The sequence below is a fragment of the Pristiophorus japonicus genome, chromosome 9, assembly GCF_044704955.1.
Source record: "Pristiophorus japonicus isolate sPriJap1 chromosome 9, sPriJap1.hap1, whole genome shotgun sequence".
NCBI lineage: Eukaryota > Metazoa > Chordata > Chondrichthyes > Pristiophoridae > Pristiophorus > Pristiophorus japonicus.
The window spans coordinates 199,724,649-199,749,259 of NC_091985.1; the positions used below are offsets into that span (position 1 = coordinate 199,724,649).

The window sequence follows — 24,611 nt, forward strand, 5'->3', positions numbered from 1 at the left end:
GAGCCCACGCACGTGCGTCCAATCAAACTCTCAGTCAATGTCCTTTCCCCACTGTGGAAATGTAAAAGCGATTCAGTCTCGGATCAATAATTTCTCCAAACTATAGTTGAAGTTATTCTCCGGGATTAATTTGTGACTTGGGTGTTTCCAGTAGAGTGGACAAGGGAGAACCAGTTGATGTGGTATATTTGGACTTTCAGAAGGCTTTCGACAAGGTCCCACACAAGAGATTAATGTGCAAAGTTAAAGCACATGGGATTGGGGGTAGTGTGCTGACATGGATTGAGAACTGGTTGTCAGACAGGAAGCAAAGAGTAGGAGTAAATGGGGACTTTTCAGAATGGCAGGCAGTGACTAGTGGGGTACTGCAAGGTTCTGTGCTGGGGCCCCAGCTGTTTACACTGTACATTAATGATTTAGACGAGGGGATTAAATGTAGTATCTCCAAATTTGCGGATGACACTAAGCTGGGTGGCAGTGTGAGCTGCGAGGAGGATGCTATGAGGCTGCAGAGCGACTTGGATAGGTTAGGTGAGTGGGCAAATGCATGGCAGATGAAGTATAATGTGGATAAATGTGAGGTTATCCACTTTGGTGGTAAAAACAGAGAGACAGACTATTATCTGAATGGTGACAGATTAGGAAAAGGGGAGGTGCAAAGAGACCTGGGTGTCATGGTACATCAGTCATTGAAGGTTGGCATGCAGGTACAGCAGGCGGTTAAGAAAGCAAATGGCATGTTGGCCTTCATAGCGAGGGGATTTGAGTACAGGGGCAGGGAGGTGTTGCTACAATTGTACAGGGCCTTGGTGAGACCACACCTGGAGTATTGTGTACAGTTTTGGTCTCCTAACCTGAGGAAGGACATTCTTGCTATTGAGAGAGTGCAGCGAAGGTTCACCAGACTGATTCCCGGGATGGCGGGACTGACATGTCAAGAAAGACTGGATCAACTGGGCTTGTATACACTGGAGTTCAGAAGAATAAGAGGGGATCTCACAGAAACGTTTAAAATTCTGACGGGTTTAGACAGGTTAGATGCAGGAAGAATGTTCCCAATGTTGGGGAAGTCCAGAACCAGGGATCACAGTCTAAGGATAAGGGGTAAGCCATTTGGGACCGAGATGAGGAGAAACTTCTTCACCCAGAGAGTGGTGAACCTGTGGAATTCTCTACCACAGAAAGTTGTTGAGGTCAATTCACTAAATACATTCAAAAAGGAGTTAGATGTAGTCCTTACTACTCGGGGGATCAAAGGGTATGGCGAGAAAGCAGGAATGGGGTACTGAAGTTGCATGTTCAGCCATGAACTCATTGAATGGCGGTGCAGGCTCGAAGGGTTGAATGGCCTACTCCTGCACCTATTTTCTATGTTTCTATGTTTTGTCCTTAAACTCTTGTGCCTGGTCAAAGCAGGCGCATAGCCTATTTTTATGAGCACAAGAGTTATAAAACACATATAAAAATAAAATGTAAAAAATATTTTAACGTTAAAAACCCTGCTCACTAAGGCAAGATTATTTTAAATCATAATTAAAAAAACTTTAAAACAATTGGAATATTTTTTTTCTAAGACATTTATTAACTTTCATTTAAATTAATGTTAAACATGTGATGTTTTTCTTTTTTAAATTGGTGTTTTGGTGTGGTGGGGGGAGGGGGGGGGATGTTTTTCAATCATAATAATGAGAACTCCGACTTACGGAGCTATTATGAATGAGAAACTACTTTACCTGGATTGGCTGCCCACATGACTCCAGCTCTACGTCCGGTGCGCAGGGAGAAGAGGCCTCAGGACCGGGATCGCTCGTGGGCGCAGCAGCAAAAGGTAAGTGTGCATCTTTTCTCTAGAATTGAGTCAAACGCCTGCGGGAAGAAGGAACCGGGATTTCAGCGCCATAATTAAGAGTTTTGTCAACCTACTCGAGAGTCCATTCTCATTCTTGTTGAAGATGTTGGATCTTCTCCCCTGTTGGGACCTTCAGCCATGGCGGTGACAGACGTTCCCAGTCTCTGATGCTCTGTAATAAATATATTAATAGGAGGGTTAGACAGAAATATTAAAATGAGGAGAACGTTGCCTTGTTAAACATGATATCCAGTCCCTCCTCCCCCATCAGTACAACAGCGGTTAGCTCTGGGAGCGAGCATTTCCCGAGAGTTACGATCAACTCTCCACATCAGGTGTGACACAGACAGCTGCCATGAGATCCAGTGAGTCCCGCTGATCTCCACAACCTAGTTCCAGACGGACTCCCGTCGGTCGAGAATCCACATTGGGAGCGCCTATTGGTGAGATTTACTGACACATTGCAGGCCCAAACCAGCCTCATTCCTGAGGTAGGGAATATTCTGCTGGGAAATATGGAGCGGGTGATCATTGATGTATTAAAATGATCCTTCACTCGGTTTTACACAGTCTGGTAGCATTTTATCATTTTTATTCAGATGTGGTGTTTAATATTTTTGATTTGCTGAGTTTTGATATTAAATTTTGGCATTTATGAATATGATATCCATCAATATACACAATATCTAGCTGGGTGTGATTCCTCTGGTCTCAACAGGCAGTGACATTGCCCGTGTGTTCATGGGGATGTGTCCTGGCTGGTGCTTCAATTTGAATATATTTACCGTATCTCTCATGGTGTCAGCACCTGAATTATGAGCACTGTCGGAGGTGAGAACATTTACCACTGTTCTACTAATATTAACACTAATGTAGAATGTTATGAATCATGTCAATTTAGACAGTGAGGTAATGCACAGCATTTGTTTATTGAAATACTTTAGGGCTCTTAAATCTCAGAACACGCGATAAATATATAAGTGGTAGCTGGACTGCTGTTCGACAATCATTCTCCACTTGTGCGTGTGTCTCGCTCCGTGAGCCCACGCACGTGCGTCCAATCAAACTCTCAGTCAATGTCCTTTCCCCACTGTGGAAATGTAAAAGCGATTCAGTCACGGATCAATAATTTCTCCAAACTATAGTTGAAGTTATTCTCCGGGATTAATTTGTGACTTGGGTGTTTCCAGTAGAGTGGACAAGGGAGAACCAGTTGATGTGGTATATTTGGACTTTCAGAAGGCTTTCGACAAGGTCCCACACAAGAGATTAATGTGCAAAGTTAAAGCACATGGGATTGTGGGTAGTGTGCTGACATGGATTGAGAACTGGTTGTCAGACAGGAAGCAAAGAGTAGGAGTAAATGGGGACTTTTCAGAATGGCAGGCAGTGACTAGTGGGGTACTGCAAGGTTCTGTGCTGGGGCCCCAGCTGTTTACACTGTACATTAATGATTTAGATGAGGGGATTAAATGTAGTATCTCCAAATTTGCGGATGACACTAAGCTGGGTGGCAGTGTGAGCTGCGAGGAGGATGCTATGAGGCTGCAGAGCGACTTGGATAGGTTAGGTGAGTGGGCAAATGCATGGCAGATGAAGTATAATGTGGATAAATGTGAGGTTATCCACTTTGGTGGTAAAAACAGAGAGACAGACTATTATCTGAATGGTGACAGATTAGGAAAAGGGGAGGTGCAAAGAGACCTGGGTGTCATGGTACATCAGTCATTGAAGGTTGGCATGCAGGTACAGCAGGCGGTTAAGAAAGCAAATGGCATGTTGGCCTTCATAGCGAGGGGATTTGAGTACAGGGGCAGGGAGGTGTTGCTACAATTGTACAGGGCCTTGGTGAGACCACACCTGGAGTATTGTGTACAGTTTTGGTCTCCTAACCTGAGGAAGGACATTCTTGCTATTGAGAGAGTGCAGCGAAGGTTCCCCAGACTGATTCCCGGGATGGCGGGACTGACATGTCAAGAAAGACTGGATCAACTGGGCTTGTATACACTGGAGTTCAGAAGAATAAGAGGGGATCTCACAGAAACGTTTAAAATTCTGACGGGTTTAGACAGGTTAGATGCAGGAAGAATGTTCCCAATGTTGGGGAAGTCCAGAACCAGGGATCACAGTCTAAGGATAAGGGGTAAGCCATTTGGGACCGAGATGAGGAGAAACTTCTTCACCCAGAGAGTGGTGAACCTGTGGAATTCTCTACCACAGAAAGTTGTTGAGGTCAATTCACTAAATACATTCAAAAAGGAGTTAGATGTAGTCCTTACTACTCGGGGGATCAAAGGGTATGGCGAGAAAGCAGGAATGGGGTACTGAAGTTGCATGTTCAGCCATGAACTCATTGAATGGCGGTGCAGGCTCGAAGGGTTGAATGGCCTACTCCTGCACCTATTTTCTATGTTTCTATGTTTTGTCCTTAAACTCTTGTGCCTGGTCAAAGCAGGCGCATAGCCTATTTTTATGAGCACAAGAGTTATAAAACACATATAAAAATAAAATGTAAAAAATATTTTAACGTTAAAAACCCTGCTCACTAAGGCAAGATTATTTTAAATCATAATTAAAAAAACTTTAAAACAATTGGAATATTTTTTTTCTAAGACATTTATTAACTTTCATTTAAATTAATGTTAAACATGTGATGTTTTTCTTTTTTAAATTGGTGTTTTGGTGTGGTGGGGGGAGGGGGGGGGATGTTTTTCAATCATAATAATGAGAACTCCGACTTACGGAGCTATTATGAATGAGAAACTACTTTACCTGGATTGGCTGCCCACATGACTCCAGCTCTACGTCCGGTGCGCAGGGAGAAGAGGCCTCAGGACCGGGATCGCTCGTGGGCGCAGCAGCAAAAGGTAAGTGTGCATCTTTTCTCTAGAATTGAGTCAAACGCCTGCGGGAAGAAGGAACCGGGATTTCAGCGCCATAATTAAGAGTTTTGTCAACCTACTCGAGAGTCCATTCTCATTCTTGTTGAAGATGTTGGATCTTCTCCCCTGTTGGGACCTTCAGCCATGGCGGTGACAGACGTTCCCAGTCTCTGATGCTCTGTAATAAATATATTAATAGGAGGGTTAGACAGAAATATTAAAATGAGGAGAACGTTGCCTTGTTAAACATGATATCCAGTCCCTCCTCCCCCATCAGTACAACAGCGGTTAGCTCTGGGAGCGAGCATTTCCCGAGAGTTACGATCAACTCTCCACATCAGGTGTGACACAGACAGCTGCCATGAGATCCAGTGAGTCCCGCTGATCTCCACAACCTAGTTCCAGACGGACTCCCGTCGGTCGAGAATCCACATTGGGAGCGCCTATTGGTGAGATTTACTGACACATTGCAGGCCCAAACCAGCCTCATTCCTGAGGTAGGGAATATTCTGCTGGGAAATATGGAGCGGGTGATCATTGATGTATTAAAATGATCCTTCACTCGGTTTTACACAGTCTGGTAGCATTTTATCATTTTTATTCAGATGTGGTGTTTAATATTTTTGATTTGCTGAGTTTTGATATTAAATTTTGGCATTTATGAATATGATATCCATCAATATACACAATATCTAGCTGGGTGTGATTCCTCTGGTCTCAACAGGCAGTGACATTGCCCGTGTGTTCATGGGGATGTGTCCTGGCTGGTGCTTCAATTTGAATATATTTACCGTATCTCTCATGGTGTCAGCACCTGAATTATGAGCACTGTCGGAGGTGAGAACATTTACCACTGTTCTACTAATATTAACACTAATGTAGAATGTTATGAATCATGTCAATTTAGACAGTGAGGTAATGCACAGCATTTGTTTATTGAAATACTTTAGGGCTCTTAAATCTCAGAACACGCGATAAATATATAAGTGGTAGCTGGACTGCTGTTCGACAATCATTCTCCATTTGTGCGTGTGTCTCGCTCCGTGAGCCCACGCACGTGCGTCCAATCAAACTCTCAGTCAATGTCCTTTCCCCACTGTGGAAATGTAAAAGCGATTCAGTCACGGATCAATAATTTCTCCAAACTATAGTTGAAGTTATTCTCCGGGATTAATTTGTGACTTGGGTGTTTCCAGTAGAGTGGACAAGGGAGAACCAGTTGATGTGGTATATTTGGACTTTCAGAAGGCTTTCGACAAGGTCCCACACAAGAGATTAATGTGCAAAGTTAAAGCACATGGGATTGGGGGTAGTGTGCTGACATGGATTGAGAACTGGTTGTCAAACAGGAAGCAAAGAGTAGGAGTAAATGGGGATTTTTCAGAATGGCAGGCAGTGACTAGTGGGGTACTGCAAGGTTCCGTGCTGGGGCCCCAGCTGTTTACACTGTACATTAATGATTTAGATGAGGGGATTAAATGTAGTATGTCCAAATTTGCGGATGACACTAAGCTGGGTGGCAGTGTGAGCTGCGAGGAGGATGCTATGAGGCTGCAGAGCGACTTGGATAGGTTAGGTGAGTGGGCAAATGCATGGCAGATGAAGTATAATGTGGATAAATGTGAGGTTATCCACTTTGGTGGTAAAAACAGAGAGACAGACTATTATCTGAATGGTGACAGATTAGGAAAAGGGGAGGTGCAAAGAGACCTGGGTGTCATGGTACATCAGTCATTGAAGGTTGGCATGCAGGTACAGCAGGCGGTTAAGAAAGCAAATGGCATGTTGGCCTTCATAGCGAGGGGATTTGAGTACAGGGGCAGGGAGGTGTTGCTACAATTGTACAGGGCCTTGGTGAGACCACACCTGGAGTATTGTGTACAGTTTTGGTCTCCTAACCTGAGGAAGGACATTCTTGCTATTGAGGGAGTGCAGCGAAGGTTCACCAGACTGATTCCCGGGATGGCGGGACTGACCTATCAAGAAAGACTCGATCAACTGGGCTTGTATTCACTGGAGTTCGGAAGAATGAGAGGGGACCTCATAGAAACGTTTAAAATTCTGACGGGGTTAGACAGGTTAGATGCAGGAAGAATGTTCCCAATGTTGGGGAAGTCCAGAACCAGGGGACACAGTCTAAGGATAAGGGGGAAGCCATTTAGGACCGAGATGAGGAGGAATTTCTTTACCCAGAGAGTGGTGAACCTGTGGAATTCTCTACCACAGAAAGTTGTTGAGGCCAATTCACTAAATATATTCAAAAAGGAGTTAGATGAAGTCCTTACTACTAGGGGAATCAAGGGGTATAGTGAGAAAGCAGGAATAGGGTACTGAAGTTGCATGTTCAGCCATGAACTCATTGAATGGCAGTGCAGGCTAGAAGGGCCGAATGGCCTACTCCTGCACCTAGTTTCTATGTTTCTATGTTTCTATGAGTTAGGATACGAGCAGCAGAGGTTTGGATGGGTTCAAGTTTATGGAGGGTGGAAGATGAGGGGCCAATCAGGAGAGCACTGGAATAGTCAAGTCTGGAGGTAACAAAGGCATGGATGCGGATATCAGCAGCAGATGAGCGGAGGCAGGGAGGGAGATGGGCGAAGTTACAGAGGTGGAATTAGGCGATGTTGGTGTTGGAGTGGCCGTGGGATCGGAAGATCATCAGAGTCACAGTTGCAAACGCTCTGATTCAGCCAAAGTCTGTGGTCAGAGACAGGGGTGGAGTCGATGGCTAGGGAACACAGTTCGAGGCGGGGACCGATGACTTTGGCAAATGTTACCTATCTGCACCGCAAGTGCTGCTCACCCATGAGAAACCCTCCCACTAACACAGTTGGTCGATGCCTTTCATGCATGTCCACGGGAAACACTTACAATGGAAAGCCTGGTCGCACTCACAGGGTGTGCGGGGGGTGGGTGGTGATTCGGCAGGTAGAGGGGTTTGGGCTGGGGGAGGCTGCCACGGAGGAATTGGGGTCGGGATAGGGACAAGAATTTATTGCAGTCAGGACAGTTTTACCCTGAATATTACGGACATTGTACCATGGAGGAAACACACATCTCATAATATTAAAACCACCTTTCGATCTTATCACAAGCAGCAAAATACTGCAAATGCTTGAAATTTGCAACAAAAGCTGAAAATGGTGGAAACACTCAGCGGGTCAAGCAACGTCTGTGGGGCGAGGATAGTGGGTTAATGACTCAGGCTGACGACCAGTCCAGAGAACGGGTTCCGGATCTGAAACATTAAGCCCACCTTCCTCTCCCCACAGATGCTGCCTGACCCGCTGAGAGCTACCAGCATTTTCTGCTGTAACAACTATTATCCACACCAGATTATATTCTGTATTTTATTCAGCTTGGGTTCTTACTATTTCAGAATACACTGGGAAGCTGATGCTAGCTTAGTACCTAATGTTGCTTTTAGAAGCACATTCTCAGCTTGGTTTGACTGGTGTTGCTCTGCTTCTGTATTTTGTGTATCTGTGACCAATGGAACAGGAGGAAGACCCTCACCTGGCATTTAATGTCTCTCACCGCCCCCAGTACTGTACACTGGGGATGTTGGAAGGTAATGAAGCTGTGCTCACAGTCACTATCAGACAATACTTCATACCTGCTGGTCACAGGCCGTGCTGCTCTGTCAGGTTTGTCTCTGCATCGTTTTCAATAAATGGACTTAAATTAGTTTCTCTGTTCAATCTCACTCCTTGATTTATCACCAGACCGGAGACATTTTACCATGGAGATCGGAGAGAGACGGTGTGAGTTCACCATGGAGATCGGAGAGAGTCGGTGTGAGTTCACCATGGAGATCGGAGAGTGTCGGTGAGTTCACCATGGAGATCGGAGAGTGTTGGTGAGTTCACCATGGAGATCGGAGAGTGTCGGTGAGTTCACCATGGAGATCGGAGAGTGTCGGTGTGAATTCACCATGGAGATCGGAGAGTGTCGGTGAGTTCACCATGGAGATCGGAGAGTGTCGGTGTGAGTTCACCATGGAGATCGGAGAGTGTCGGTGTGAATTCACCAGGGAGATCGGATAGTGTCGGTGAGTTCACCATGGAGATCGGATAGTGTCGGTGTGAGTTCACCATGGAGATCGGATATTGTCGGTGTGAGTTCACCATGGAGATCGGATATTGTCGGTGTGAGTTCACCATGGAGATCGGATAGTGTCAGTGTGAGTTCACCATGGAGATCGAATATTGTCGGTGTGTTCACCATGGAGATCGGAGAGCGTTGGTGTGTGTTCACCATGGAGATCGGATATTGTCGGTGTGTTCACCATGGAGATCGGAGAGCGTTGGTGTGTGTTCACCATGGAGATCGGATATTGTCGGTGAGTTCACCATGGAGATCGGATATTGTCGGTGAGTTCACCATGGAGATCGGATAGTGTTGGTGAGTTCACCATGGAGATCGGATATTGTTGGTGTGAGTTCACCATGGAGATCGGATAGTGTCGGTGTGAGTTCACCATGGAGATCGGATAGTGTCGGTGTGAGTTCACCATGGAGATCGGATAGTGTCGGTGTGAGTTCACCATGGAGATCGGATAGTGTCGGTGTGTTCACCATGGAGATCGGATAGTGTCGGTGTGAGTTCATCATAGAGATCGGATATTGTTGGTGTGTTCACCATGGTGATCGGATAGTGTCGGTGTGAGTTCACCAGGGAGATCGGAGAGTGTCGGTGTGAGTTCACCATGGAGATCGGAGAGTGTCGGTGTGAGTTCTCCATGGAGATCGGATAGTGTCAGTGTGAGTTCTCCATGGAGATCGGATAGTGTCGGTGTGTGTTCACCATGGAGATCGGAGAGTGTCGGTGTGAGTTCACCAGGGAGATCGGATAGTGTCGGTGTGAGTTCACCAGGGAGATCGGAGAGTGTCGGTGTGAGTTCACCATGGCGATCGGAGAGTGTCGGTGTGAGTTCACCATGGAGATTGTAGAGTGTCAGTGTGAGTTCACCATGGAGATCGGATAGTGTTGGTGTGAGTTCTCCATGGAGATCGGAGAGTGTCGGTGTGAGTTCACCATGGAGATCGGAGAGTGTCGGTGTGAGTTCACCATGGAGATCGGATAGTGTCGGTGTGAGTTCTCCATGAAGATCGGAGAGTGTCGGTGTGAGTTCACCATGGAGATCGGATATTGTCGGTGTGTGTTCACCATGGAGATCGGATATTGTTGGTGTGTTCACCATGGTGATCGGATAGTGTCGGTGTGAGTTCACCATGGAGATCGGAGAGGGTCGGTGTGAGTTCACCATGGCGATCGGATAGTGTCGGTGTGAGTTCACCATGGAGATCGGAGAGTGTCGGTGTGAGTTCACCATGGAGATCGGAGAGTGTCGGTGTGAGTTCACCATGGAGATCGGAGAGTGTCGGTGTGAGTTCACCATGGAGATCGGATAGTGTTGGTGTGAGTTCACCATGGAGATCGGAGAGTGTCGGTGTGAGTTCACCATGGAGATCGGATAGTGTTGGTGTGAGTTCACCATGGAGATCGGATAGTGTCGGTGTGAGTTCACCATGGCGATCGGAGAGTGTCGGTGTGAGTTCACCATGGAGATCGGAGAGTGTCGGTGTGAGTTCACCATGGAGATCGGAGAGTGTCGGTGTGAGTTCACCATGGAGAGCGGATAGTGTCGGTGAGTTCACCAGGGAGATTGGATATTGTCGGTGTGAGTTCACCATGGAGATCGGATAGTGTCGGTGTGAGTTCACCATGGAGATCGGATAGTGTCGGTGTGAGTTCACCATGGAGATCGGATAGTGTCGGTGAGTTCACCATGGAGATCGGATAGTGTCGGTGAGTTCACCATGGAGATCGGAGAGTGTCGGTGTGTGTTCACCAGGGAGATCGGATAGTGTCGGTGAGTTCACCATGGAGATCGGATAGTGTCGGTGTGAGTTCACCATGGAGATCGGAGAGTGTCGGTGTGAGTTCACCATGGAGATCGGAGAGTGTCGGTGTGTTCACCATGGAGATCGGAGAGTGTCGGTGTGAGTTCACCATGGAGATCGGATAGTGTCGGTGTGAGTTCACCATGGAGATCGGATAGTGTTGGTGTGAGTTCACCATGGAGATCGGATAGTGTCGGTGTGAGTTCACCATGGAGATCGGATAGTGTCGGTGTGAGTTCACCATGGAGATCGGATAGTGTCGGTGTGAGTTCTCCATGGAGATCGGATATTGTCGGTGTGTGTTCACCATGGAGATCGGATATTGTTGGTGTGAGTTCACCATGGAGATCGGATAGTGTCGGTGTGTGTTCCCCATGGAGAGCGGATAGTGTCGGTGAGTTCACCATGGAGATCGGATAGTGTCGGTGTGAGTTCACCATGGAGATCGGATAGTGTCGGTGAGTTCACCATGGAGATCGGATAGTGTCGGTGTGAGTTCACCATGGAGATCAGATAGTGTCGGTGTGAGTTCACCATGGAGATCGGATAGTGTCGGTGTGAGTTCACCATGGAGATCGGATATTGTCGGTGTGAGTTCACCATGGCGATCGGATATTGTCGGTGTGAGTTCACCATGGCGATCGGATAGTGTCGGTGTGAGTTCACCATGGAGATCGGATAGTGTCGGTGTGAGTTCACCATGGAGATCGGAGAGTATCGGTGTGAGTTCACCATGGAGATCGGATAGTGTCGGTGTGAGTTCACCATGGAGATCGGATAGTGTCGGTGTGTGTTCACCATGGAGATCGGAGAGTATCGGTGTGAGTTCACCATGGAGATCCGATAGTGTCGGTGAGTTCACCATGGAGATCGGATAGTGTCGGTGTGTGTTCACCATGGAGATCGGAGAGTGTCGGTGTGAGTTCACCATGGAGATCGGATAGTGTCGGTGTGAGTTCACCATGGAGATCGGATAGTGTCGATGTGAGTTCACCATGGAGATCGGAGAGTGTCGGTGTGAGTTCACCATGGAGATCGGATAGTGTCGGTGTGAGTTCACCATGGAGATCGGAGAGTGTCGGTGTGAGTTCACCATGGAGATCGGATAGTGTCGGTGTGTGTTCACCATGGAGATCGGATAGTGTCAGTGTGTTCACCATGGAGATCGGAGAGTGTCGATGTGTTCACCATGGAGATCGGAGAGTGTCGGTGTGAGTTCACCATGGAGATCGGAGAGTGTCGGTGTGAGTTCACCATGGAGATCGGATAGTGTCGGTGTGTGTTCACCATGGAGATCGGATAGTGTCAGTGTGTTCACCATGGAGATCGGAGAGTGTCGATGTGTTCACCATGGAGATCGGAGAGTGTCGGTGTGTGTTCACCATTGAGATCGGATATTGTCGGTGTGAGTTCACCATGGAGATCGGATATTGTCATAGAAACTTAGAAAATAGATGCAGGAGCAGGCCATTCGGCCCTTCAAGCCTGAACCACCATTCAATAAAATTATGGATGATCATTCCCTCAATACCCCGTTCCTGCTTTGTCTCCATGCCCCTTGATCCCTTTAGTCGTAAGGGCCATATCTAACTCCCTCTTGAATATATCCAATAAACTGGCATCAACAACTCTCTGCGGCAGGGAATTCCACAGGTTAACAACTCTGAGTGAAGAAGTTTCACCTCATCTCAGTCCTAAATGGCCTACCCCTTATCCTATGACCCCTGGTTCTGGACTTCCCCAACATCGGAAACATTCTTCCCGCATCTAACCTGTCCAGTTCCGTCAGAATTTTGTACATTTCTATGAGATCCCGTCTCATCCTTCTAAATTCCATTGTATAAAAGCCCAGTTGATCCAGTCTCTCCTCATATGTCAGTCAAGCCATCCCTGGAATCAGTCTGGTGAACCTTCGCTGCACTCCCTCAAGAGCAAGAACGTCCTTCCTCAGATTAGGAGACCAAAACTGAACATAATATTCCAGGTGAGGCTTTACCAAGGCCCTGTACAACTGCAGTAAGACCTCCCTGCTCCTATACTCAAATCCCCTAGCTATGAAGGCCAACATACCATTTGCCTTCTTCACCGCCTGCTGTACCTGCATGCCCACTTTCAGTGACTGATGAATCAGGACACCTAGGTCTCATTGCACCTCCCCTTTTCCTAATCTGCTGCCATTCAGATAAACATAGAAACATAGAAACATAGAAAATAGGTGCAGGAGCAGGCCATTCAGCCCTTCTAGCCTGCACCGCCATTCAATGAGTTCATGGCTGAACATGAAACTTCAGTACCCCCTTCCTGCTTTCTCGCCATAACCCTTGATCCCCCGAGTAGTAAGGACTTCATCTAACTCCCTTTTGAATATATTTAGTGAATTGGCCTCAACTACTTTCTGTGGTAGAGAATTCCACAGGTTCACCACTCTCTGGGTGAAGAAGTTTCTCCTCATCTCGGTCCTAAATGGCTTACCCCTTATCCTCAGACTGTGACCCCTGGTTCTGGACTTCCCCAACATTGGGAACATTCTTTCTGCATCTAACCTGTCTAAACCCGTCAGAATTTTAAACGTTTCTATGAGGTCCCCTCTCATTCTTCTGAACTCCAATGAATACAAGCCCAGTTGATCCAATCTTTCTTGATAGGTCAGTCCCGCCATCCCGGGAATCAGTCTGGTGAACCTTCGCTGCATTCCCTCAATAGCAAGAATGTCCTTCCTCAAGTTAGGAGACCAAAACTGTACACAATACTCCAGGTGTGGCCTCACCAAGGCCCTGTACAACTGTAGCAACACCTCCCTGCCCCTGTATTCAAATCCCCTCGCTATGAAGGCCAACATGCCATTTGCTTTCTTAACCGCCTGCTGTACCTGCATGCTAACCTTCAATGACTGATGTACCATGACACCCAGGTCTCGTTGCACCTTCCCTTTTCCTAATCTGTCACCATTCAGATAATAGTCTGTCTCTCTGTTTTTACCACCAAAGTGGATAACCTCACATTTATCCATATTATACTTCATCTGCCATGCATTTGCCCACTCACCTAACCTATCCAAGTCACTCTGCAGCCTAATAGCATCCTCCTCGCAGCTCACACTGCCACCCAACTTAGTATCATCCGTAAATTTGGAGATACTGCATTTAATCCCCTCGTCTAAATCATTAATGTACAATGTAAACAGCTGGGGCCCCAGCACAGAACCTTGCGGCACTCCACTAGTCACTGCCTGCCATTCTGAAAAGTACCCGTTTACTCCTACTCTTTGCTTCCTGTCTGACAACCAGTTCTCAATCCACGTCAGCACACTACCCACAATCCCATGTGCTTTAACTTTGCACATTAATCTCTTGTGTGGGACCTTGTCGAAAGCCTTCTGAAAGTCCAAATATACCACATCAACTGATTCTCCTTTGTCCACTTTACTGGAAACATCCTCAAAAAATTCCAGAAGATTTGTCAAGCATGATTTCCCTTTCACAAATCCATGCTGACTTGGACCTATCATGTCACCATTTTCCAGATGCACTGCTATGACATCCTTAATAATTGATTCCATCATTTTACCCACTACTGAGGTCAGGCTGACCGGTCTACAATTCCCTGTTTTCTCTCTCCCTCCTTTTTTAAAAAGTGGGGTTACATTGGCTACCCTCCACTCCATAGGAACTGATCCAGAGTCAATGGAATGTTGGAAAATGACTGTCAATGCATCCGCTATTTCCAAGGCCACCTCCTTAAGTACTCTAGGATGCAGTCCATCAGGCCCTGGGGATTTATCGGCCTTCAATCCCATCAATTTCCCCAACACAATTTCCCGACTAATAAAGATTTCCCTCAGTTCCCCCTCCTTACTAGACCCTCTGACCCCTTTTATATCCGGAAGGTTGTTTGTATCCTCCTTAGTGAATACCGAACCAAAGTACTTGTTCAATTGGTCTGCCATTTCTTTGTTCCCCGTTATGACTTCCCCTGATTCTGACTGCAGGGGACCTACGTTTGTCTTCACCAACCTTTTTCTCTTTACATACCTATAGAAACTTTTGCAATCCGCCTTAATGTTCCCTGCAAGCTTCTTCTCGTACTCCATTTTCCCTGCCCTAATCAAACCCTTTGTCCTCCTCTGCTGAGTTCTAAATTTCTCCCAGTCCCCAGGTTCGCTGCTATTTCTGGCCAATTTGTATGCCACTTCCTTGGCTTTAATACTATCCCTGATTTCCCTAGATAGCCACGGTTGAGCCACCTTCCCTTTTCTATTTTTACGCCAGACAGGAATGTACAATTGTTGTAATTCATCCATGCGGTCTCTAAATGTCTGCCATTGCCCATCCACAGTCAACCCCCTAAGTATCATTCGCCAATCTATCCTAGCCAATTCACGCCTCATACCTTCAAAGTTACCCTTCTTTAAGTTCTGGACCATGGTCTCTGAATTAACTGTTTCATTCTCCATCCTAATGCAGAATTCCACCATATTATGGTCACTCTTCCCCAAGGGGCCTCGCACAATGAGATTGCTAATTAATCCTCTCTCATTACACAACACCCAGTCTAAGATGGCCTCCCCCCTAGTTGGTTCCTCAACATATTGGTCTAGAAAACCATCCCTTATGCACTCCAGGAAATCCTCCTCCACCGTATTGCTTCCAGTTTGGCTAGCCCAATCTATGTGCATATTAAAGTCACCCATTATAACTGCTACACCTTTATTGCATGCACCCCTAATTTCCTGTTTGATGCCCTCCCCAACATCCCTATTACTGTTTGGAGGTCTGTAATAATATTCTGCCTTCGTGTTTTTGCCCCCAAAATGTATAACCTCACATTTATCCACATTATATTGCATCTGCCATTCTTTTGCCCACTCACCTCACCTGTCCAAGTCACCCTGCAGCCTCTTAATGTCCCCCTCACAGCTCACACCACCACCCAGCTTAGTGTCATCTGCAGACTTGGCGAGATTACACTCAATTCCTTCATCTAAAATCATTAACGTATATTGTAAATAGCTGGGGTCCCAGCACTGAGCTCTGTGGCACTCCACTAGTCACTGCCTGCCATTCTGAAAAGGACCCGTTTATCCCGACTCTCTGCTTCCTGTCTGCCAACCAGTTCTCTATCCACGTCAGTACATTACCCCCAATACCATGTGCTTTAATTTTTCACACCAATCTCTTGTGTGGGACCTTGTCAAAAGCCTTTTGAAAGTCCAAATACACCACATCCACTGGTTCTCCCCTGTCCACTCTACTAGTTACATCCTCAAAAAATTCCAGAAGATTTGTCAAGCATGATTTCCCTTTCATAAATCCATGCTGACTTGGACCGATCCTATCACTGCTTTCCAAATGCAGTGTCGGTGTGAGGTCACCATGGAGATCGGATGGTGTCGGTGTGAGTTCATCTCCACCTAATAAACAGACACATGTCCATCTGCTGGGCCCTGCATCAGACTGGAGTCACCTCTCAGATCAAAGCCCTTTACTGTAAAACACACAAGATTCACTGACTCACACAATGATCTCACTTCACATCCCATTGCACAGCCTCATGCTGGATAACTATGCTCGGTGTTTCAGACTCTCCCAGTCTCATTCTCACCATTTCCTGCCTTACCTTATAACCTGTCTGTCCTGTCTACAGGACCAGTGTGTATCTGAGTCAATGGGACTCTCTCTGACCTTTCTCCTCAGTCCATTCCCAAGACCAGTTTGTACCTGAATCAATGGGGCTCTCTGTCTCCGTGCTGGGACTAAACCCCCACCCCCTCCCCCCCCCACCACCGCTTCCCCCACCTCCTCTCTCCACGCCTCACCCCCTTCCCCTCTCCACGCTTCCTCCCCTTCCCCTCTCCACGCCACCCCCCTTCCCCCCTCCTCCATCTCACCCCCCCACCCCTCCTTACCGCCCTCCCCTTCCCCCCCTCTCCCCCTGTACCCCCTCCCCCCCCCTGCTGGGTTCCCTTGGGACTCCAACAGGTGTGCCCTCTGGTGGCGGTAGAATGCTGGTTACAAGGTGTTGCATACATAACAACAATCATGGCACAGCAATTCACCTAAAGGGCTGCAAGGGTTTCAGAAAGGATAGGTTCGGTCAAAGGGGAGGTGGGGTTGCTATTTTTATCAGTGAGAATCTAACAGCTAGAGAGAGATTGCCTCATCAGGCTCAGCTGAAGCTATCTGGGTTCAAGTGGATCAAGCTCATGGGCAGGGATTAATCATTGTAATTGTTATAAGCTCCCGGGGTAGAGACTTATATATAAGAACATAAGAATTTGGAGTAGTCGGCCAGTTGGCCCCTCGTGCCTGCTCCACCCACTTAATATCATGCCTGATCTGATCATGGACTCAGCTCCACTTCCCTGCCGGCTCCCATAACCTTTTACTCCCTTATCGCTCAAAATCGGTCTTATCTCCGCCTTAAATATATTCAATGACCCAGCCTCCACAGCTCTCTGGGGCAGAGAATTCCACAGATTTCCAACCGTCTGAGAGAAGAAATTCCTCCTCTTCTCAGTTTTAAATGGCCGGCCCCTTACTCTGAGACTATGCCCCCTAGTTTTAGTTTCCCCTATGAGTGGAAATATCCTCTCTGCATCCACCTTGTCGAGCCCCCTCATTATCTTATGTTTCGATAAGATCACCTCTCATTCTTCTGAACTCCAATGAGTGTAGGCCTAACCTACTCAACCTACCTTCACAAGTCAACCCCCTCATCACTTGAATTCACTGGAGTTTAGAAGGATGAGACGGGATCTCATAGAAACATATAAAATTCTGACGACTGGACAGGTTAGATGCAGGAAGACTGTTCCCGATGTTGGGGAAGTCCAGAACCAGGGGACATAGTCTAAGGATAAGGGGTAGGCCATTTAGGACTGAGATGAGGAGAAACTTCTTCACTCAGAGAGTTGTTAACCTGTGGAATTCCCTACCGCAGAGAGTTGTTGATGCCAGTTCATTGGATATATTCAAGAGGGAGTTAGATATGGTCCTTACGGCTAAAGGGATCAAGGGGTATGGAGAGAAAGCAGGAAAGGGGTACTGAGGGAATGATCAGCCATGACCTTATTGAATGGTGGTAAGGTTCGAAGGGCCGAATGGCCTACTCCTGCACCTATTTTCTATGTTTCTATGAACGTGATGAATTATTATGGAAACAGATCACTGATGTTTTTAAATAAAATGCCACCTTTGTCTGGTGGGTGATTTTAATTTTCCTGGAATTCAGTGGCACCATGGTTTACCTGCTATTGGGGGAAGTGCAGCTGAAATATCTATTGCAAATATACAAGACTGTTTCCTGACGCAACATGTCAATGAAGTAACTCGGGAAAATTATATATTGGATCTGGTGTTTAGTAGTGAGCCGGACTTCGTATCAGGCCTTCATGTGGGGGAACATCTGGGCAACAGTGATCATAACATCACACAGTTCCAACTGGCGAGTAGAACTAAAGGTACTGAGAACCTGCAACACACACCGGATTTCAGAAGGGCAAACTTCTCCAAAATGGCAGATGATTTGGAACAGGTAAATTGGCTAACCCTCCTCGGTGGTGATGCGACCAATGTTGAATAGAAATGGATAGTTTTTAAGAATCAGATTAAAAATGTGGTAAACAAACATATACCCAAAATAAAAAGAAGGAAATGTGGTAAGAAAACGAGAAGGTGGCTGACTGGGTACGTACAAAGACAAATAAGATGTAAACAGAAATGTTTCTATAAATTGAAGAAATTTAACACTCAAATAAATAGGGTTGAATACAAAAAAACAAAATAAAACTAAGGCTGCTATTAGAAAAGCAAAAAGACGAATGGAAAAAAGGATTGTAGACAACTGTGGCAGCAATGGGAAGAGCTTTTTTAGTTATGTAAATAACCTTGAATGCTATCAAAGACTGTAGTGGGCCACTGAAAGATGTTCAAGGACAGGTTACAAAGGACTCACTGAGTATGGCGGAAATATTAAATGAGTACTTTGCATCAGAATTGACCCTTGAAGATGATGCTCAAATATTAGAAGTTAATAATACTAGCTTTACTGCTGGTAACATTCACATAGATAAGCATATTGTTTTAGAAAGAATTAAGAACTTAAAAATAGATAGAGCAGCAGGGTCGGAGGATATCCACCCGAGGGTCCTCCAGGAGATGGGACATGTGCTGTGTGAGCCGCTGGCCTGTATTTTTAATAGCTCACTGCACTATGGAATGGTTCCTACAGGGAGGAGGCTAATATAGTCCCCATTTTATAAAAAGGTGACAAGGCAGACCCTGGTAACTATAGGCCAAATAGTTTAACATTAGTAATAGGGAAGATGCTTGAAAGAATCATAAGGGATGCAATATGTGAATACTTGGATAGGGAGGGACATATTAGAGACACCCAACATGGCTTCATAAAAAAGAGGTCATGTCTCACAAATCTAATTGCATTTTTCGAAGAAGTTACAAAGTTGATAGATGAGGGAAGCACAGTAGAGATTGTCTACTTAGATTTCCAAAAAGCTTTTGACCTGGTGCCGCACAAGAGGCTTCTCTAAGATCAGAGCCTGCGATATTAGTGGAATATATTGAGCTGGATTCACAACTGGCTGGCAGGATGTAGGAAAAGAGTAGTTATAGATGGATTGGTATCTGTTTGGAGACCGGTTACCAGTGGTGTCCCGCAGGAATCAGTGTTGGGACCGTTGCTTTTTACTATTTTTATTAATGATCTGGATTCAGGGGTTGACGGCACAATTTGCAAATTTGCAGCTGATTTGAAGATCTGTGCGAATGCTAGAACTGTAGAAGAGGCTCGTCTGGTTCAGGCAGATCTTCATGTGTTGGGAGACTGGCCTCATGACTGGAAAATGATGTATAACTTAGATAAGTGCAGTGTTATACATGTGGGCAGGGCAAATGCTCAACATTCATACACCCTCCAGGGAAAGGTATTAAAGATGGCGGAGATAGAAAGAGATTTGGGAATTCTAGTGCATACATCCTTAAAGGTACACGAGCAATGCCGTGCAGCAATAGCTAGAGCAAATAGGGTGTTGGGGTGTATCCATGGGACAATGGAGAAGAAGACAAGGCGTACAGTTTTGTACTTGTACAAAATCTCAGTCAGGCTGCACTGAGAATACTGTGTCCAGTTTTGGTCTCCTCACACGGTGGGTGATATTGAGGCTCTGGAAAGGGCTAATTCCAAGTCTAAAGCATCTTAGTTATCAAGATAGGTTAAAAGAGTTGGGACTCTTTACCTTCGAGTGGCGTAGACCTAGGGAGGATATGATTAAGATTTATAAGATAATGAAGGGAATAGACAGTGTTCCAACTGATTGTTTATTTCAAGCAAATTTAAGTTTTATAAGGCTAGATGTCATGAGGTGGTTCTTTCCCCAGAGAATAGTAGACCTCTGGAACAAGCTGCCGTTTCATGTGGTGGATGCAGACCCACTGAATTCCTTCAAGCAAAAGCTGGATTTGTTTCTGTCTGCGGTGGAGATCACCTCTTACACAAGGTAGGTACTGCAGGGAATTTAATGGCCAGCGTGATCTCCTGGACTGGTTTCGATCTCCTAGATGGGTCGGAGAGGAATTTCCCAGATTGTTTTCACAAATGGGCCTGGGTTTTTTTATCTGTTTTTTTGCCTCTCCCAGGAGATCACATGGTTTTGGGTGGGGTGGAGTGTATATGTTGTGATACACGGGGTATCGGGATTGTGTGGGGCAGGCTGGATGGATCACATGGTCTTTACCTGACCATCATATTTATAATTCATAATTCGTAGAGATGCGGAGAGGTTTAGGGAGGAGTTCCAGGGCATGGCAGCTGAAGGCGCGGCCACCAATGGTTGAGCGATTATAATCAGGGATGCTCAAGAGGGTAGAATTAGAGGAGTGCGGACATCTCAGGAGATTGTGAGGCTGGAGGAGATTACAGCGATAGGGAGGGGTGAGGCTATGGAGGGATTTGTAAACAAGGATGAGAATTTTGAAATCGAGGCGTTGCTTAACCATCAGCCAATGTAGGTCAGCGAGCACAGGGGTGATGGGTGAGCGGGACTCGGTGCCAGTTAGAACATGCATAGCCGAGTTTTGGATCCCCTCTAGTTTACATAGGGTAGAATGTGTTGGGCCAGCCAAGAGTGCGTCTACAGGGAAACTTCATGACTTTCAGGGGAGGCGGGATATCCCCTGACAAATCAATATACCCAGTGGGGAGTTGGAGCAGATGAGGGAGGGAAAGGATATCCCCAGACAAGGAATACACACAGAGAGGGTTGGAGCAGGGGAGGGAGGGAGAGGATGGAGAGGGAGCCCGTCCTATTTCACAGTCTCCTTCCAGCCCTGTCTGTGTGGTTTGGTGTGAGCTGTGGGTAGAATTATCTGTTTCACTGGGGGCTGTTCTTGGCCCAGCTCTGTGCAGGGTCTGTAAGTGGGATGAGTGTTTAGAACTATATCAAACTGCAGTAATATAACAAATACTAAGGTTCAAATCAACAAACAGGTCATTGGAATGTCCCTGGACACAGCAGTCCGGTCCGGTTTGGGATGTCGCCCGGATGAACACGAGAATGGGCAGAAACACAGGGCATGCAGGAGCAATAAACCAAAATGTCAAAGGCTATGGGGAGGAGCTCCAGCTTGCAATCTACAAACTGTTCATCGTGTGGGTCTGTTCCAGTGTGGGCCGTGTCTCGGTGGGTGAGTCCCTGGGCGGGTCGTGTCTCGGTGGGTGGGTCCCTGGGCGGGTCGTGTCTCGGTGGGTGGGTCCCTGGGTGTGTCGTGTCCCGGTGGGTGGGTCTCTGGGTGTGTCCCGTCTCGGTGGGTGAGTCGTATCTCGGTGGGTGGGTCCCTGGGTGGATGGTGTCTCGGTGGGTGGGTCTCTGGGTGTGTCGTGTCTCGGTGGGTGGGTCTCTGGGTGTGTCCCGTCTCGGTGGGTGAGTCGTATCTCGGTGGGTGGGTCCCTGGGTGGATGGTGTCTCGGTGGGTGGGTCCCTGGGTGGGGTCATGTCTCGGTGGGTGGGTCTCTGGGTGTGTCGTGTCTCGGTGGGTGGGTCTCTGGGTGTGTCGTGTCTCGGTGGGTGGGTCCCTGGGTGGGTCGTGTCTCGGTGGGTGGGTCCATGGGTGGGTCATGTCTCGGTGGGTGGGTCTCTGGGTGTGTCGTGTCTCGGTGGGTGGATCCCTGGGTGGGTCGTGTCTCGGTGGGTGAGTCGTATCTCGATGGGCGGGTCCCTGGGTGGGTGTGTCCCTGGGTGGATGGTGTCTGGGTGGGCCACGTCTCGGTGGGTGGGTCCCTGGGTGGGTCGTGTCTCGGTGGGTGGGTCCCTGGGTGGGTTGTGTCGCGGTGGGTGGGTCCCTGGGTGAGTGGTGTCTCGGTGGGTGGATCCCTGGGTGGGCCGTGTCTCGGTGGGTGTGTCTATGGGTGGGCCGTGTCTCGGTGGGTGTGTCTATGGGTGGGCCGTGTCTCGGTGGGTGGGTCCCTGGGTGGGTCGTGTCTCAGTGGGTGTGTCTATGGGTGGGCCGTGTCTCGGTGGGTGTGTCTATGGGTGGGCTGTGTCTCGGTGGGTGGGTCCCTGGGTGGGTCGTGTCTCGGTGGGTGTGTCTATGGGTGGGTCGTGTCTCGGTGGGTGGGTCCCTGGGTGGGTCGTGTCTCGGTGGGTGTGTCTATGGGTGGGCCGTGTCTCGGTGGGTGTGTCTATGGGTGGGCCGTGTCTCGGTGGGTGGGTCCCTGGGTGGGTCGTGTCTCGGTGGGTGTGTCTATGGGTGGGTCGTGTCTCGGTGGGTGGGTCCCTGGGTGGGTCGTGTCTCGGTGGGTGTGTCTATGGGTGGGCCGTGTCTCGGTGGGTGGGTCCCTGGGTGGGTCGTGTCTCGGTGAGTCCCTGGGTGGGTCGTGTCTCGGTGGGTGGGTCGTGTCTCGGTGAGTGGGTCCATGGGTGGGTCATGTCTCGGTGGGTGGGTCTCTGGGTGTGTCGTGTCTTGGTGGGTGGATCCCTGGGTGGGTCGTGTCTCGGTGGGAGAGTCGTATCTCGATGGGCGGGTCCCTGGGTGGGTGTGTCCCTGGGTGGATGGTGTCTCGGTGGGTGGGTCCCTGGGTGGTTCGTGTCTCGGTTGGTGGGTCCCTGGGTGGGTGGTGTGTCGGTGGGTGGGTTCCTGGGTGGGCCGTGTCTCGGTTGGTGGGTCCCTGGGTGGGTCGTGTCTCGGTGGGTGGGTCCTTGAGTGTGTGGTGTGGTGTCTGGGTCAGTTTGTATCCCTGGGTGGGTGGGTGTCCCAATGTGGGGTGTGTCTCGGTGGGCGGGTCCCTGCGTAGGCCGTGTCTCTTGTTGGGCTGGTGTTTGGGAGGGCGAGTTTCTGGGTGAGTTGTGTCTCGGTGGGTGGATCCCAGGGTGGGGGCCCTCCCAAGGGTGGTTGTGACCCAATCCAAACTGTCCCTCCCTCTGGAGGATAAAACTCTGTCTTGTTTCTCAGGTGTGCCCTCAACGTCTGTCTTGTCTCATTCCTTGACTCTTCAGTGTCTCTGGTTTACAACTGGGATTGGTTGGTAACTGGTGCTGCTGAGAGATTGCGGGTATAGCTGAGAGAGTGAGGGAGAGGGAGCCCTGAGTCCCTGATGTGTCTTTACTAATTGTACATTGTTTTAATCAATTTATTTTCTCTCTGTCCTGAGGATTTCTTTTGAAAATGGCAAAGAAAAAATTCAGGGAAAGAAAGTGTGGGGAAGAGAAATCTTTGGACAAGAGTTTCCTTCAAACAGGACCAACGGAGGCTTCCTCCAGAGGGGACTGACCGAGACCTCCTCCACAGGGGACTGACCGAGACCCCCGCCAGAGGGGACCGACCGACACCCCCGCCAGGGGGGACCGACCGAGATCCCCGCCAGAGGGGACCGACCGAGACCCCCCCTCCAGAGGGGACCGACCGAGACCCCCTCCAGAGGGGACCGACCGAGACCCCTGCCAGAGGGGACCGACCGAGACCCCCCCTCCAGAGGGGACTGACTGAGACCCCCTCCAGAGGGGACCGACAGAGACCCACGCCAGAGGGGACCGACCGAGACCCCCTCCAGAGGGGACTGACCGAGACCCGCGCCAGAGGGGACCGACCGAGACCCCCGCCAGAGGTGACTGACCGAGACCCCCTCCAGAGGGGACTGACAGAGACCACCTCCAGAGGTTGTACCCATGGGGCCCACGTGAGCTCTGTCTGTTTATTACCTGGGGTTTAATTCCCTCTTTGGGCCCTAGTTTTGTTGCCTTGGGTAACAAGTTCCTGTTCGATTGTGGCCCGTGTGTTTTAAAGAGGTTATGAAACATGTTAACGTGATGAACAGGGGCTGAGTGGAAATTAAAGTCGGAAATGTGAATCCGTGGATGGACATTTCAAAATAATGCTTGTGTTTTGTAGCGATGTGACAACCTTGAGGGGACATGGAGGCCATTCGAGGGACTTTAATAGAGAGAAACAACATCCCGTGGCAGGAGGGTGGGTAATCAAAGGACACGTGTTTAAAATAATTGACAAAAGAACCCAAGCAGAGAGGAGGAGGATTTGTTTTATGCAATGAGTTATGATGATCTGGAACTGCACTGCCTGTAAGGGTGCTGGAAGCAGACTGTACTTGTATACTTGTAAAGAAACAGTTTGCAGTACTACGGGGAAAGAGAGGAACTAATTGCATAGCTCTTTCAAAAAGCCGACACAGATAGGATGGGCCGAATGAGCTGTATAATTCTCTGACTTGCTGCAGATTCATGGGGGCCATTTTGCTGCAGGGTTGTGTTGACCATTTTGCGACAGGTTGATGGGGGCCATTTTCCATTGCCTGTGGGGCAGCATTTTGAAAGTCCCAGCTGCGCTCTTTTGCTCACACTCAGTCTCAGCATCTTGTGTAAATTGTATATCCAGCCTCCCCAGTATGACCCACCTCGTTCAATAGATGGACAGGTCACGTCTGTAGTGTCGTTTGGAGAAGGTGGGT

General features: G+C 48.1%; 2 protein-coding genes across 3 annotated transcripts in view; both read right to left on the reverse strand.

Moving 5' to 3' along the window:
* Window positions 1-4,880, reverse strand: part of LOC139273394 (NACHT, LRR and PYD domains-containing protein 3-like) — a 63,267-nt gene extending 58,387 nt beyond the window's left edge. Inside the window, exons 1-2 of one of the 2 annotated variants that reach the window (XM_070890257.1) lie at window positions 4,812-4,880; window positions 1,924-2,021 (exon numbers count right to left, since the gene is read on the reverse strand). The gene's annotated coding sequence lies outside the window, so the exon portion shown is untranslated. Of the gene's footprint in view, window positions 1-1,733; window positions 1,792-1,923; window positions 2,022-4,811 lie in introns of those variants that run through there. The other variant, XM_070890258.1, reaches the window with a different exon arrangement.
* The window catches only part of LOC139273395 (NACHT, LRR and PYD domains-containing protein 3-like), a 103,133-nt gene continuing 83,373 nt past the window's right edge, over window positions 4,852-24,611 (reverse strand). Inside the window, exon 12 of the mRNA XM_070890264.1 lies at window positions 4,852-4,909. Coding sequence (XP_070746365.1) covers window positions 4,870-4,909 — 40 coding nt within the window. The 3' untranslated portion in view covers window positions 4,852-4,869. The remainder of the gene's footprint in view (window positions 4,910-24,611) is intronic.